Here is a 16,578-nt window from a genome sequence, read left to right as displayed (position 1 = left end):
AGTAATTTGATCATTTCGTCTTTTTTAGGATTTTATAATCTATAGTCTATATAATCATATTGATTGGTGTTTCCGTTTTAGTTATTTTAGTACATCAGGTTAAACTAAATAAAAACTGGAGTTAAATAAAGTACACTTGCATGTTTAGAAGAACTGCATCTTTCCGCTCTGGGACATTTTATTTCTGTGCCTCGGCGCATGTGTGACGTCATCGGGGCGCGTCGCAGTGCCGTTTGCTTCTCGGGCAGTCCTCGTGTGTTGTTTTGTCGTCCTAAATATATACTAATAAACCATGAGTTCTCAAATAACGTGTGTCGGATGGGTGAAGCACGGAGTCGCTAAAGAAACACCGGATAAAGTGAGTTTGTCACGTGATTGTGTTTATACCGCATGTTTCTGTGAAATCGCACACGTGTCTGGGTTTTAACTGGAGTTAAATAATCGTTACAGGTTGAGTTGAACAAAGAGGAGCTACAACGTATCATATCGGAGGCTAAAGAGGAGCTAGGGTGAGATTTTAATCGCTTAGTACTGTTTCATAACGAGTTCAAACTCGTTACATTTCAAAGATTTTTGCCAGTAAAAACAGTAATATATCCGAATGAAATCTGCCCACCTAGCGTTATGATGTCTATAGGTTAATTTTATTAAACTTTCACATTTCTCCAGTGATCCCGGTGGTGAGGAGGAGGAGGAGGTTGATGAAGGTGTGGTCAGTGGTCTAGATGTCAGTGAAGAGGCATCAGCTGTTCCGTCTGCTACTGAAGAAATAAAAGAGGAAGAGGATGAGCTTGCAGAGTACGGGCTGGAAAACTATGATGAAGAAGACATCGGTATGTCATACCTGCTTAATTGATCTGGCTTCAAATTATGACGTGTTTACTTTTATTAATAAATACTTTGCAAAAAGTGTAAGTCACTCATTACTCTCAACCAATGGGGTGAGATTAGGGCGGGCTTGTCTGTATGCCTGACCAATAGAATGCAGCAGCCTCATCATTTATTTATTTATTATTTTTTAAGACTTAATGCCTTTTTTTACAAAACGTATAGCGAGTTCTAAAATGACATATTTAAAAATGAATTGTGTAAATATAGAAACAGTATATTGCGTTTATCGCTGCTCTTCATGTGAGTGGGCGGAGCTTTGGGTTGCTGAGACCCTCTCATTGGTGGAATTTTTATTACAGGGTAATGCAGTATATCACCAGGGTTTCCATTGTGAAGCATTGCTATTTAAAAATAAATAAGCAGAAATAATATGAGCTGATGGATTTAACAAAAGCATATGCAACTGATTAACAGTCTCTGAGCTCACAGTAGAGTTGTGTTTAACAGGTTTGACCAAGGGAGAAAATAAATGGTATTTTACTACCAGAACCTGATTGTTACTCTCTGTAATTGACAGAAAGAGTGTGAGAAGAAAACCGGTTTGATATTTGTTGATGATCAAGAGGCAGGCATTCACTTTTGTTTTTTTAGCTACGTCAAATCTTGGAGACAGTCTGGCGGGACTGACAGTGTTTGGCACCAATGAAGAGGATCCATACATCACCATCAAAGACACCGTAAGACTCGCTAAACACATTCAACTTGAAATATATAACATTTTATAGTTTATCTGATGGATGTGAGCTGTGTTTTGTAGGACCAGTACGAGCGGGAGGATTTTCAGATTAAATCCACAGATAACCTGATTCTAGCTGGACGGGCTGAGAAAGACTGCTGTAACCTGGAGGTTTACGGTAAGCGGTGTTATTGAGATACTCTATTATTATCTGGATCGAAAGGCTCGTCTGATTTTGAATGCTTGTTTTGTCAGTGTTTAACTCCCAGGAAGACTCTCTGTATGTGCATCATGACATCCTGCTCCCTGCGTATCCGCTCTGTGTGGAGTGGCTGAACTTTGACCCCAATCCAGAGGAAGGACAAGGTGAACATTTGAATTTCACTCATCAGATATGTATGTAAATATTTTGTGTAGTAGGGAAATTTGCTTAAGAGGGATACAGAAAGTGGAGAAGCCGATTTTCAAAGTGAAAGCATCGTGCTGCGACATAATCTTAATAGACCGATATTGATTTCTGTGATAGCCAATATATAAAATCACATGCTTATTTGTTGAAATTGAGATTTATTTTAAAGAATCATTGCTAAATTCTAAATAAATAATTAGAAAATTAATTATAAAATATAATTAGGACTTTTAAAAAAAATCTATACAATGGGAAGATGTATACTTTTTGATCCTGTTACTAATAATAGGAAGTGCTGAAAGTGCTGTCAAAATAAAAGTGTCTGACTTATCGGCCAATGCCAAAAAGATGAACATTTACATTTTTTAAATTACATTTTAGATTTATTTTTGATAATAAAAATATTTTTGAAAATATTTGATTAGTCTGAATTTTTTTGTTTTTGTAATTTCATATTATTATTATTATTATTATTATTATTAATAATTATTAATTAAATGAAACTACAAAAAGACAGTTGCTTTAAATAAAATGATCACTAAAAAAAAATGTGCTGCAGGAATTACGCGTCGGTGGGGAACATGACGCCGGTGATAGATGTCTGGGATCTGGATGTGGTGGACTGTTTGGAGCCGGCCTTCTCACTCGGCAGCAAAAAGAAGAAGAAAAATAAGAAGGTGCCTGTTTGTAAATTTTTTTTGTCTTGTCATTAACGTGTTGAGTTAGGTGTTAGTTCTGAATGCCGCACAGTGTCATGATGTTGGATGTCAGCGTGATTTCTCGCCTCAGAGTGTTATGTGTCTGTGTTTTGAAGGCGGCCGGTCCGTCATGGCTTTTCGGGACGGACACACGGATGCTGTGCTGGATCTGTCCTGGAACAGACTGGTCAGGTGAGACCGCTGAGCGTTTTCTTTCTGCCATCGCCGGAGTCTGATGAGTGTTTCTGCTGCAGGAATGTTCTAGCGCTGAGTGTGATGAAGCGCCTGCGGATGAGTCGGTGATCCTGTGGGATATGGAGAAGGAAAACCAGCAGCGGCTGAAAGACCCTCAAGAAACACACAGATAAGGTACTGATTGAAGAGGGCTCTCTCAGGGCAGCTTTTGTCTCTGTACAGACAAACCTCTAAAAAGAACCTGATTGTTAAGATGTTCTGCTCAGGGTTGCGTTTAATTGATCATAAATACAGAAAAGTTGTGATTTTTATTTTTTACTGTTTTCTAGGTGCATATGTATATATATAATTAATTAATTTTGCAGGTTCAGACGCTGAAGTTTCACCCGTTTGAGGCTCAAACTCTCATCAGCGGATCATATGACAAGTAGGTCATGATGTAGAAATGGCTCGACCAATCAGAGCGCAGCACAGCTGAGCCTGACCAATCAGAGCGCTGTGTGTCACAGGTCTGCGATCCTGTACGACTGCCGCAGTCCAGACGACAGCCATCGGATCTGGCGCTTTAGTGGACAGGTGGAGCGCCTCGTTTGGGATCACTTCACTCCGTGTCACTTCCTGGTGAGCAGACGAGTCTTCACTTTGAGATTTACTTTGAACTCTGACCTGGAATAATGAGAGATGTGTATTGCAGGCGAGTACAGAGGACGGCTTCATTTATTGTCTGGATGCTCGTTCGGATAAACCTGTGTTTACACTCAGAGCTCACGATGGAGAAGTTTCAGGTCAGTCGCAATCGCATTAACATTCATTACTTGGGAATAAAAAGGTTACTTCAATTAAGTGCCAAGCTAACGTTTGTCATTATTTAGCTGAACTTGAAGAGCTACGATGGCTCAAAACTAAAATTAAAATAAATAAATAAATGCAACAAATTATATATGTGACATAAAATAACAATTGCTTAAATGACTTAAAATGAAAAAATAAATCATAGAAACTATAATCAAACAATTCATAATAAAATTGTGAAAGTTACATTCAGCTAGTTTCCATGGCAAAATGTTTAATTGTTTCTTTTAACTTGAAATAACTAAAACTGAAATACAAAAACATTTATGTAAAAATAACAGACATGACATTAACAAAATTTAAATATTTGAAACATAAAATCCATTTCCAACATATAATAGTATATCAATTACATACTAAAATAACTTTTAAGATTTATTAGATTAAGACTAAACTATTAAGATTAAATTTTTAGATTTATATTTTTATAAAAAAATTCTCAGTTACAAAAAATGTAATATGTAGTAGTAAAATAACAACAAAAACATGTTTATGAAGAAAAAAAGTCAGCTTATATCAGCTTATTTTGTTTCATTTCAATTTATCATTTGTTTTAGTTGTAGTTGAGGGAAAAACATGAATATTTAAAATGACAAGCTGCAAAAAAATGACCAAAACTTAAACTGAAATGTGTATCAGTAGTGCTGTGTCTGATTATAATAGCCGTGGCGGTGTTTTCTCAGGGATGGATCTGAGCAGTCAGGTCCGCGGCTGTCTGGTGACGTCTTCAGCGGATAAACACGTGAAGGTCTGGGACATCATGGGAGACAAACCCAGCCTGATCCACTCCAGAGACATGAAGATGGTGCGTATCTGACACGCCAGCGTCTCTCTAGTGAAGCTGTATGACACGACTCTGTCTCTCTGTCAGGGTGTTTTGTTCTGCGGCTCCTGTTGTCCAGATCTGCCGTTCGTCTATGCGTTTGGAGGACAGAAGGACGGGCTGCGCGTCTGGGACATTAGTGACGTCGCTGCAGGTCAGAATCTTAAGCGTCTCGTCAGGATCTGTGTGGGTTTATGGTTTCTTAACTGTAATCTGTTTTATTTCCAGTCGCTGAGGCTTTTGGCAGCCGGGAACGTTTGGTGGCGAATACAGTATCCGGAGCATCGAGCGGTGTCATGGATGTCTCGTAAAACACCGGCATAACCTGAGGCTAAATCATTGACACACAGAAGACCAGAAGAAGAATGGAGCAGTGCTTCGGAGTGAATAACATGAACAGCGTCTGTCAATGTGCAGAACAGATTTATCTTCTGAAAAGATATCAGAACTTTGCTGTCTTTGACAAATGTTTGAAGCCGCTTTCCTTTGAGGGAATCTTAAGGATGATTGAAATTTCTCTCCATATTCTTCATATTTCTTCTTCTTAGGAAGTGTATAAATAATTATGGTAATTTCCAATATAAAACTATGGAATCTAAGACATTCGTCTTATTCTGTATTTCAAAATTTTCTGTCACTGTTTAAAAACAAATTGCTTTAATGCTTTCTCAAATGGTTATTGAATAAAGCGATCTCTATTGTGGGGATTCGCTGCCCTCCAGTGGCGTATTACGGTACTGCTGGCTTTTAAGGTTTTTTTTTTTTTTTTCTTGAAGTTTTATTTCAGATTTTTTTAATGATAAATAATTGGCTACGTCATTTTATCCAAAAAAAAATATTTTTATGCATTTTATTTTTTCATAATAAATAAAGCGATCTCTGTTTCATTGCCCTCCAGGGTCGTATTGCGGTACGCTTATTTTCCCGTAAATTTTAATTCTTCACGATTTGCCCTTTTTGAATTAAAACGATCTCAATGTGGCGGTGTTCCGCTGCCCTCCAGTGGCGTATTGTGGTACTGCTGGCGTTGATCCGTTGATACATTTTTTTTGCTCCGTTAAAATCCTCTCTTTTGTAAATGTTAGTAAAATATGCTTGAGGATTGTATTTTATTGTAATGATTACATTTTATTTTATCCCTGATTTTATTTGACCCTTTTGAATAAAATGATTTCGATCGCGGTGTTCCGCTGCCCTCCAGTGGCGTATTACGGTACTGCTGGAGTTGATTTTTGTTTTTTACCCCTTTAAAATATTCTTTCACTAATAGGCTTTGATATTTAAATTTATTTTAATGATTCATTGTTTATTTTGTTTTATTTGAGCCTTTTTTCTAAAACGATCTCAATGGTAGTGCCCTCCAGTGGCGTATTACGGGTACAGCTGGCTTTTAAGTTTTTTTGTTAGTTTTTTTTTTGCTCTTATAAAATTATTTCAGAACTTTTAATAAATAAATGGCTACATAATTTTATATTTTATCCTAAAAAAAAAAAAAATCAGTTTTTTCATAATGAATAAAGCGATCTCTGTTGCGGTGTTTCACTGCCCTTCAGTGGCGTATTATGGTACTGCTGGAGTTTATATTTATTTTTGCCCTTTAAAATATTCTTTTATAAACGTCAATAAAACTAATAGGCTTCAATAATGACATTTATTTTAAAGATTTGGTTTTATTTCAATCATGATTTTATTTGACCCTTTTGAATAAAACGATCTCAATCGCGGTGTTTCACTGCCCTCCAGTGGCGTATTGTGGTACTGCTGGAGTTGATTTTTGTTTTTTGCCCCTTTAAAATATTCTTTCATTAACATCAATAAAACTAATAGGCTTCAATATTGTCATTTATTTTAATGATTATATTTTTATCTATGGTTTTGAGCCTTTTTTGACAAAAACGATCTCAATGGTAGTGCCTCCAGTGGTGTATTACGGTACAGCTGGCTTTTAAGTTTTTTTGTTAGTTTTTTTGCTCTTATAAAATTTTATTTCAGAACTTTTAATGATTAATAAATGGCTACATCATTTTATATTTTATCCTAAAAACAAAAAGAAATCTATTTTTTCATAATGAATAAAGCGATCTCTGTTGCGTAGTTTCACTGCCCTCCAGTGGCGTATTACGGTACTGCTGGAGTTGATTTTTATTTTTGCCCCTTTAAAATATTCTTTCATTAACATCAATAAAACTAATAGGCTTCAATATTGACATTTATTTTAATGATTCAATTTTTATCCATGGTTTTGAGCCTTTTTTTTCTAAAACGATCTCAATGATAGTGCCCTCCAGTGGCGTATTACGGTACAGCTGGCTTTTAAGTTTTTTTGTTAGTTGTTTTTTTGCTCTTATAAAATTTTATTTCAAAACTTTTAATGATAAATAAATGGCTACATCATTTTATATTTTATCCTAAAAAAAAAGAAATCTATTTTTTCATAATAAATAAAGCGATCTCTGTTGCGGTGTTTCACTGCCCTCCAGTGGCGTATTATGGTACTGCTGGAGTTTATATTTATTTTTTGCCCCTTTAAAATATTCTTTCATGAACGTCAATAAAACTAATAGGCTTCAATATTCAAATTTATTTTAATGATTAATTTTCTCATTTTTGTTTGAGCCTTTTGTACAAAACTATCTCAATGCCGGTGTCCTCCAGTGGCGTATTGTACAGCTGGCGTTGATACGTTGATATATTTTTTTTTGCCCCGATAAATATTATCTTTTGTAAATGTTAGTAAAATGCGCTTGAAGATTGTATTTTATCGTTATGATTCAATTTTATTTTATCCATGATTTTATTTGACCCTTTTGAATAAAACGATCTCAATGGTAGTGCCTCTAGTGGCGTATTACGGTACAGCTGGCTTTTAAGTTTTTTTTTTGTATTTTAGAACTTTTAATGATAAATAATTGGCTACATCATTTTATATTTTATCATAAAATAAATATTTTTTTCATAATGAATAAAACGATCTCTGTTGCGGTGTTTCGCTGCCTCCAGTGGCGTATTGTGGTATTGCTGGCGTTGATAAGTTTATTTGTTGCCCTTTTAAAATATTATCTTTTTTAAATGTCAGTAAAATATACTTGGAGTTTGTATTTTATCGTAATGATTAAATTTTATTTTATCCATGATTTTATTTGACCATTTTGAATGAAACGATGCTCTCCAGTGGCGTACTGTGGTACTGCTGAAATTTATTTTTATTTTTTGCCCCTTTAAAACATTCTTTCATAAAAGTCAATAAAACTAATAGACTTCAATTTTGACATTTATTTTAATGATTCCTTTTTTTATTTTATCCATGGTTTTATTTGAACCTTTTGTATAAAACGATCTCTATGGCGAAGTTTCGTTCCTCCAGTGGTTTTCATAAATGTTAGTGAAAGGCTTTGTGATTTATTTGATTGCTCTCTGGTTGTCCATTTAATATAGTTAGGTTGGGAAATTGGAAACTAAATATTTAGGACGCTAGAGGGCGCTCAATGTAATAATGATACCACATTAACGAAACAAATATTTTACTTTTACATATACAAAAGGTTTAACGCTTCCTCCTGGGCTGCGAGGTGCCCATTTATTTTATTTTATATATAAATAATTGTATTATTAATAAAAATATATATGTTTATTTTCTATTCAATAAAGCAGTGGGGCCTGAAGGGCCACAGGCGTGGATTGTTTCTTACCCGGAAGAATATTTATGTAGCGCACTGTCTGTAATAGTTCCGCTAGAGGGCGCTCTAAAGTTCAAAAAGCGAATTCCTCGTTAAAGTACGTTAAAAATCAAGGCATATTTTGAGACGAATTTTAAGACAGTTCGGGTTATAACAACAGAACTAAACAAAACACACAACAAAGATATAGAAAAAATATGGATTTTTAAAAAATATAGTCCGAGGACGTTGCAAAACATGTCTTTGTTGAGCCGCTATGTCCTTTAACTTCCGTTTCCCTTCTACTGATACAGTTCTGTTGCAGAAAGCATGGCGTCGGGTCACATCGGCAGGCTGGCTAGCCTGTTTATTCGTGTTAACACCAGCAAAAATATACAATTTAGAGGTGAGCTCTCATAATGAAAAAATAATGAATACTCACATTTGGTTATAAATAATATGAATTTGTACTCATAACTACTGTAAATATGTTGCAAACGTCGCCTGGGTGTAGCACTGTGGTGTACTGTATAACCTACAACACTTGAGACCTCATGAATGAAAATGATTTTGCGCCGTTTTGGTCTGTATTTGCTTTGACTTTAAATGTGTTGTTTTCAATTTCAGCCGGAACTTTTCTGTCGTCTTGCAACAAATCTACTATCAGAGGTGCATCCTTGAACGATAACAAGTCAGTGTTTCCAATACATAATGTCTTCATATGTGCACTCTAAATTGTTCACTTTACCCTTATCAGATAAAGTGTCATTGTATCTGCTTGTTTATCTAAAATGTATCGTTTTAATTTCAGTGATGTGGAAATCGCAGTGACATCTGATGGAAACACAATAGTGTGTTATCATCCGACAGAAGACGTACCCTATGAGCTCACACAGGTGTGTGTGGTGGTTTGTGAAAGTACAGAAGACTGATTTGTGGAGATGTTGTGCATAAGTGCTTGTGTTTTTTATTTGTTTGTTGTAGCCGATTGTCAGGCCAGACGCTATCAGTGATCATGCAGAAACCCATGAGCAGGTGCTCAAAGCCAGACTCGGTAAAGACGTTTTTAAATAACAAACAGGCCCCGACTATAGAGGAGCTCAGTAAGATGTTTTACACCACCAAACACCGCTGGTACCCCTGTCGGACAGTGAGTTTGCTCTCTGCTTGACAAAAACTACATAGTCTGCATGGTTTCAGTTGAATGAACTGGTTTGTGCTTCTGTTTTCACTACAGGTATCACACCAGACGAGAAACCCAAATCCACCCAAAGACAGATAGATGCTTTTTCTCTCCTCTCTAATGTTCCTTATGTATTGCTTCACATTAAATAAACCCTTCATTCATCTATCGGTTTAATGTATTGTTTACTATAATTTTATTTGTTATCACTCATAATAAACATAAATCTTAAAAATATTGAAAGGAAAATTCAACTTTCATTAAAAAAAGGCTGCCAACACAACTTTATCATTTTTATCTGGTTTAAATTAATGAAAACTACAAATGAGATGCACTAAACCAATTAAGAAATATTTAAAAACAAATAATGGATAACAAAACATAAAATATCACATATGATAAAAAAAAACATATATAAGCTCTCATGAGATAATTTTAATTATCAAAATTGATATGTTGAATTTTCTCAAAAGATGACATATGTACATAAATGTTTTACTTTTTGCATAGAATTAAGTCATTAATTTGGTTCAAACTTGTATTAAAAACAAGACGTAAAAAAAGATTTTATATATATATATATATATATATATATATATATATATATATATATATAATGGAACTGAATTATAAATAGGTTAAAGTGTTTATACAGTATTTTAAACGATTAGAAATGCGTACACACAAAATAGTAAGCACTCAGTGGATAAACTACATTTCCCAGAAAGCCTAATCGGAACAGATGATGACGTTTTTCTACCGGAAGACTTGCGCGCATGCGCTGTCAACCTCAACGCGAGGAGCAGGACCGGGCCACGGCGCAAGCAGCATTAATAAAACGAGATGGCTGGATTGCCCCGCAGGATTATTAAGGTATAATTCTCATAATGTTTGTCTTGTGAGTTTCGTTGGGGTATTTGTGTGTGCTGCAAAAGCAAAGCGTTAAAAATGAAAGAAATCGGCACGTGCTGCTGCTACTGGCCCGAGCTGCAGTAGGGAGGCTCCCGCGCGCTCACTGTTTCAAACATGCATAAAATATATGGGAATAGACTTCACAGAAAGAGAGACAAAGCGGAGTAGTATAAGAGCTTTCGCGATTGTAAGCGTGCAGCGATGAACGTCTGTCAGCTGAGAGACTCTGGGTGTGTTTGCAGATGCGGGTCTCGCGCTCCAGTCTGGGAAACACTGGAAATGTGTGCATGTGTTAGCAGAATACTCCGTGCAAGGAGAGTTTGCACGCAAATAGAAAATTAATTGTACTGTTCAGAAATAGTGTGTGTCCTTAAGAAGTTGGTGAATTTTAAGTACACGGATTCACTACTGTTTGCTGTTTGTGTCTACACGATTCTCATCTTGCATTGCAGAATTTTAATTGTCAGCAAGTCTGATCCATACCGCAGCTTTTTCTGGCCAAAAATCGCCTACTTAGACAGGAGAAGACAGTTAAACAAGCCAATCACAGTTTACTTTTACAGTCATGTGCCATTTTAGGCGTTGATTTATTTTTAATGCAATACAACATAAATTAATTTACATCAGTCTAGTGTTGTCAGTAATAGACTAGAGTGAATCAAATATTTGGTGTCACAAACCATAACAGGAATCTCCATGAATTATGGAAAGTATACATAATGTCTTTACAAAAATGGGCACACTTTTTGTGTGGGTTTCATGGGCACACTTTATCAAAAGTATTCAATGCTGCTCATACAACTGAAACCAAAGAAAGATCATAGGTTGCATTACGTTTATTTTCATGCATTCAGCAGATGCTTTTATATGAAGCAATTCAGTTCATCACAAACCCATGACCTTTGTAAAAAAAAATAATTAATTAAAAATTAATAGCACTTCATGGACAAACTTTATTGCGTGTGTGTGTTTTGTCAGGAGACACAGCGCTTGTTGGCCGAGCCTGTGCCTGGAATTAAAGCGGAGCCCGATGAGGGAAACGCTGTTATTTCCATGTGGTGATCGCTGGGCCACAGGATTCGCCCTTGAGGGGGACTTTCAAACTGGAGCTGTTCCTTCCAGAAGAGTATCCCATGGCTGCTCCCAAGGTCCGATTCATGACCAAAATCTACCATCCTAATGTGGATAAACTGGGCAGGATCTGCCTGGACATCCTGAAAGGTGATTGTAGAGTTTGTAAACCCAGAAATATGAAGAAGTCTGAATTGTCTATTGTAGTTTAAGTTGCATGTGTGTTTCATCTTTCATGTGTTTCAGGATTTTGTAGTGCATATAATATGATACAGTGAGAAAATCGAGGAGAAACTCAAATTGAGCAAATAAAATGCAGTCAGGTGCCGATGCTGATACTTGACAAAAGTTTTTGATTCAGATTTTTGTAATTTTAAATAATCAAGATTTTTTTATATTAGATACATAAAATAATCAGTCAGCACTTTGTATCTCCAATAATTTGTCTAAGCATGATTATATTTACATGATCAGAACATGAAATGCAATGCAATCCAGTGATGATTGATTGAGGGATAGAAAAAATGCTTCACGCCACTGAGGAACATTGAAAGAAAAGCTTCTGAAAACAAACATTCCTCAAAAGATCCTGAAAAAAGAGCCACAAAAGAGAAAAATGTTTGCTTGATTAAAGCCAAAAGACACATAAAGCTGAACAGCAAAGTTTTGATTATGTTGATCATTTAGAGACCTCCATGTTTCAAATGCAATGCTGTAGGCTTCAATAGGTCTCATGGTCAAATGTCTGTCTCTACTCTCTTGTAGATAAATGGTCTCCAGCTCTTCAGATCCGTACAGTGCTGCTCTCTATCCAGGCTCTGCTAAGCGCTCCAAACCCTGATGACCCACTGGCTAATGATGTCGCTGAACAGTGGAAGAGCAACGAGGCTCAAGCCATTGAAACAGGTGAGACCTTCTCATCAGCACTAGCTAGGCTTTTTATGTCGTTTTGTAATTACTTTTGAAGAAATGTGTGTATAATTATTGTTATTACAAGGGGTGTAATGATTCGCATATTGTATATCGCACATTTCACAATCTTAAGTGATCATCCTTATGCTTGTTAGTGGGGACTTGAGTGAGCAGAGCCTGTGAGTGTCAATATTTAGTATTATTTATTTGGAATGCAGTTGTCAAAGGAATGATGTGACTTCCTCATCTTCAGCTGGGATGTTCCTGTGACAAAGAAAGCAGCACAGTGTGCGTCAGTAAAAATGGCACTTAAAAAAAATTATTTAAAAAACATTATTAACCCTAACCCTAAAAAGAAAAATCATGTTAGTTTTTACATATTAGCATATGTTAAAAAAGTAATATAAAATGTATATTTATTTGTAATAGTTATGCTAGCAACAATAAAAAGACATTTATGACATTAAAACAGTGAAATCTGCTGATGGACGTCGTGGCTGCGCGTCCATGGTCACAGAAACATCCCAGCTGAAGATAATGAGGAACATAAAATATAGCACACATGCTCTGCTCAAAAATAAGTTTTTATGTACATAATAAAATAAAATGTGTACATTTATTATGTGTATATATAGAGACACGCATATATTTAGAAAAAAATTATATGTATATCTTTATATTTAAAATATTTAAAAAAAATCTTTAACATTTTTCCTGTTTTTTTACGCTTCATATTTTATAATATTTAACCAAATCAAGTCAATATGATCTTAATTAATGTTCTGGAGGGTGTTTTCCTCTCTCATGCAGCCCTAACATGGACCAGGCTTTATGCTGGCAACAATATTGAAGTTTAGACAAAGGAAACGGTGGCATCACATAAGAGAAGTGGAACAATCTCCTCCTGTCTTCTTTTGCATTTAAAGGACACTTTCTCAGACAAATTAAAACAGCAAGCGAAAAAAATACGATTCAAAAGCAACTACTGCAGCCCTTTGGGTGAGTGTCGGTGTGTTCCTGGTCAGAGCTAATGTTCGCCCACTTTATGATCTCTGCTTCTGGGTTCGACCAGGAAATGATGTGTGGTGATGGCCTGGGGTTTCCCAGCATCCCTTGCGTGGTCACTACACTGGACCCTGTCAGAATGTGTAGTACAGTCTATTACAGTCACTAGCGCAGTGGATTTCACTGGAAACTGATTGTAGGCTCCATGCCCTGCATCCAAGTGGATGGTTCATTTTTGTTAGTTCATTTTTATGTTACGGGGTGTAGAGGGAGGGCCTGTTAAACATGGGATGCATATATGCTGCTTCTCGGTCAGGGATAAAATGATGTGAATTTTTTTTTTTTTTACTTTCCTGTGAAACTCTTCAGCTCATTAAATGCATGTGGTGAACCTGTCTATATCATTGCCTATCTGACAGAACCTGCTCTGACGTTGTTGTATTCCAAGCGAAACTTGTGTGAGTGTGCGTGTAAAGGTTTGTGTTTGGCTGGAGTGGAATCTGTATGACTTGTCTGGGAAAATTAAATCTGTAAATGTTCAGTTTTAGTAAAAATTTTTTGTTATGTTATTTGGCTCTTCATTTCTGAGGTTTTTTTTTTTTACAGGTTTGAATTTTGACTGTTAGGCAGCTTTTTGCCAGGTTTGAATCTTACTGTTATGCATTTCTAAATACAGACTCTTTTTCTCAAAATTCCACATTTCACAATTTTATTTTTTTCTTTAAAATAATAGTTTGCATCTCGCAATTTTATATCCTTCAATTGGCTTCTCAGTGTTGCAAGAAAAAGTCTGAATTTTGAAATGATATCTAAACTCAGAATTGCTAGAAAAAGAAAAAGAATTTATATTAAGTCACAATTACCATTTTTTATCCTCTGGTAAAAACAGGCTTCTAACAAGTGTAGCTTGAAGCCTCTCAGCAGATAACAAAAAAATAGCCTGTCAATTTCACGCTACGAAAGGTATAAATACAAATAATGCAGGTGTTTAATCTCAGAGACCATTAATTATGCTTAAGCATGGCTGTATTTCCTTGCTAGTATGTTAATGCAAATAAAATAGAAAAGAATCTGCATAATCACATGAAGTGCATGCACTCAGCTACCCAAGAAAATATAGGCTTGATATATTTAGTTAAATACAAACAGAATTCCTTCATTTGAAATAAAAAGATTTAGGCTTTAAATTAAAAGTCAGTTCTCCTGTACAATATAGAAAAGGAGTTTTTCCAGATCTCCAGTGTCGTCTTAGACTTTCACTGTATTTGAGCCACAGTGACCTCTGACAGAGCTTCAATGCTGGATTTATGAATCAAGCTGTCTGAGAACCGCAGGACGGTTGCTCTGTTGTGTCTCTTATCTCACGTCGGTTCCTCATGACTCTGGTCTTTTACCGAACACACATTATATAACTGTCTGAATAGCAGTGCTACAGAGCTGCAAGTTATTTCTGTCTTCCACATTTCTCTGTCCTGTATGTTTGTGTGTGTCTGCAGGCCGTTTATAGGGATTGAGAGCAATCAAAACAATCTCTTGTTTCTGTTTTCTCGCATCTAAATGAGCCGCTTGTTATGTCTGCAGTGTCTGAATGGCTACCATTACTGCATTTCTAAAGACCTTGGGAGCATAGCATGTAATAATGTCAGAGTGTTTGTATATGGTCACGAAAAGAACTGATTACCGCTTCACTATTTAGCACTGAGAGATGGTTATATCTGACCAATAAGCTTTCATATTCATTAAGAAGTTTCTGATTCTACAAAAAAACGAGGTAACTCTCGTGCAGCTCAATAAATGTGAATTAAAAGTCACGTTCAGTGAGTAAGTGGCAGCTGTTGTTCCGATCAGATCCATGTAATCTCATTAAGGCCATGAACAGATTCACACTTCTCTGTTCTGTCTCAGAATCTGTTGAGCCAATGGCAAACATTTATTTCCATTGTGCTGTTGACTGGTTAATGTGATTATTGAGTTTGGCCCATGTTGAGTTGAAGTTGTATTCTACGTCAGCATGACACATGTTAGCACTAAGATAATGCAACAGATTTAGAGCATTTCTCACTAACCAGATGTCCGTAATTCACTCATTAAAGACAGAGCAACTGCAGGCATGTGTGGGGATCCCTGTCTAAATAAGTTTACTAAATCTGCCCAAGAACAATTCTCTATAATTTTATTGGTGCTAATAATATAGGACTAGATCCAGTAACTATTTTAAATGTGTAGGCTAAACCTACCTTGAAAATATTTTTCATTAGCATTTATCATTAAAACTGCCTCTAGTTTTACTCAAATGTGCTAATGACAGCTCTCTCCTAAACTCTTTCTTCATCATGTTTGCACAGTGATAGCAAAAAAATGTTGTCAGATTCTTTTCTTGTCAAAGTTAAGCAATGTCATCATAGTAATTCAATCAAATCAGTATCTATGCCAAAGTTCGGCATTCCAGGTTGTCCAGCATTAATGAAAACACAATTACTATGGTATTATTATTATTAGTATATATTATTTTAATATACATCTTTTTTACATTACATTAAATGCATTCGTGCACTGCAGTATATGTGTAACTACATATTTTCTTGGAACATATAAATAATCAACTAAATGTTGATAATAATCTAAAATATGTTCTGAAAAAGCTTTGTTTACATTTCTCATTAGTCAAATATCAAACTAGACGTTTGAGGATAAACGTTATCAGCTAATATGTATAACTATGTTTTTATTCATTTGCTCTGAAAACGTTAATAAAAACCAGAAACAGCTGACATTGAATAGACGTTCTATTATCGTTACTAGAAGAACGTTTATTTCATATGAATCTTGCCAGAAGGATTTCTGTTTGTGATTAATGGAGGTCTACCGTGAATTATCTAATACTCAAAGTATTACATATCTTGTGCAAACTTCTAATTTCTGTCTTAACATTAATTACAATTACAATCGTAAAAGATAAGACAAATTATGTCATAACTACCTGCAGTAGTTGTGACAGGAGGCCACGCAGTAATGCGGTAACGAATGAGTGTGAGAGCAGTTCACGGATCGGCCTGACGGAGGTCTCGAGCGCTGCTGCCGGTAATTAGAAATCCTACTACGACCAAGGTGTGGCTTATGCATATTAATTAGGGTGCGGTGACGTCGAGGAGTGGCCTTCCAATGGCGAACGCTGTTGAGTAATATATGCTGACGTTGCTTGGTAACCTTCCAATGCTGACGGTTCATCTCATGAATATTAAGTACTAAGCCGTCAACATACTAGCGTTAGTAATTTCGCACCCGGCCCACCACA

General features: G+C 35.9%; 1 protein-coding gene and 2 pseudogenes across 1 annotated transcript; all 3 read left to right on the top strand.

Annotated features, from left to right (window-relative positions):
- The first annotated feature begins 187 nt into the window (after positions 1-187).
- On the top strand, positions 188-5,760 carry LOC122348471 (periodic tryptophan protein 1 homolog). The gene is given in 17 exon segments (XM_043243928.1): positions 188-358; positions 451-509; positions 670-833; positions 1,483-1,568; positions 1,649-1,745; positions 1,823-1,933; positions 2,535-2,653; position 2,748; positions 2,791-2,866; positions 2,940-3,015; positions 3,017-3,043; positions 3,235-3,296; positions 3,379-3,490; positions 3,564-3,654; positions 4,405-4,526; positions 4,593-4,698; positions 4,773-5,760. Coding segments are annotated over 17 exon segments (1,458 nt in total). The 5' UTR covers positions 188-292; the 3' UTR covers positions 4,856-5,760.
- A 2,528-nt stretch (positions 5,761-8,288) lies between these two features.
- Positions 8,289-9,482, top strand: LOC122348858 (annotated as a pseudogene).
- Positions 9,483-10,188: 706 nt separating this feature from the next.
- On the top strand, positions 10,189-12,346 carry LOC122348469 (annotated as a pseudogene).
- Positions 12,347-16,578: the final 4,232 nt, after the last annotated feature.

This window comes from Puntigrus tetrazona, chromosome 7 (genome assembly GCF_018831695.1).
Source record: "Puntigrus tetrazona isolate hp1 chromosome 7, ASM1883169v1, whole genome shotgun sequence".
In the NCBI taxonomy this organism is placed as follows: domain Eukaryota; kingdom Metazoa; phylum Chordata; class Actinopteri; order Cypriniformes; family Cyprinidae; genus Puntigrus; species Puntigrus tetrazona.
The sequence above is the reverse complement of the archived record's forward strand: the minus strand, read 5'-3'. Positions and strand labels throughout refer to the sequence as shown.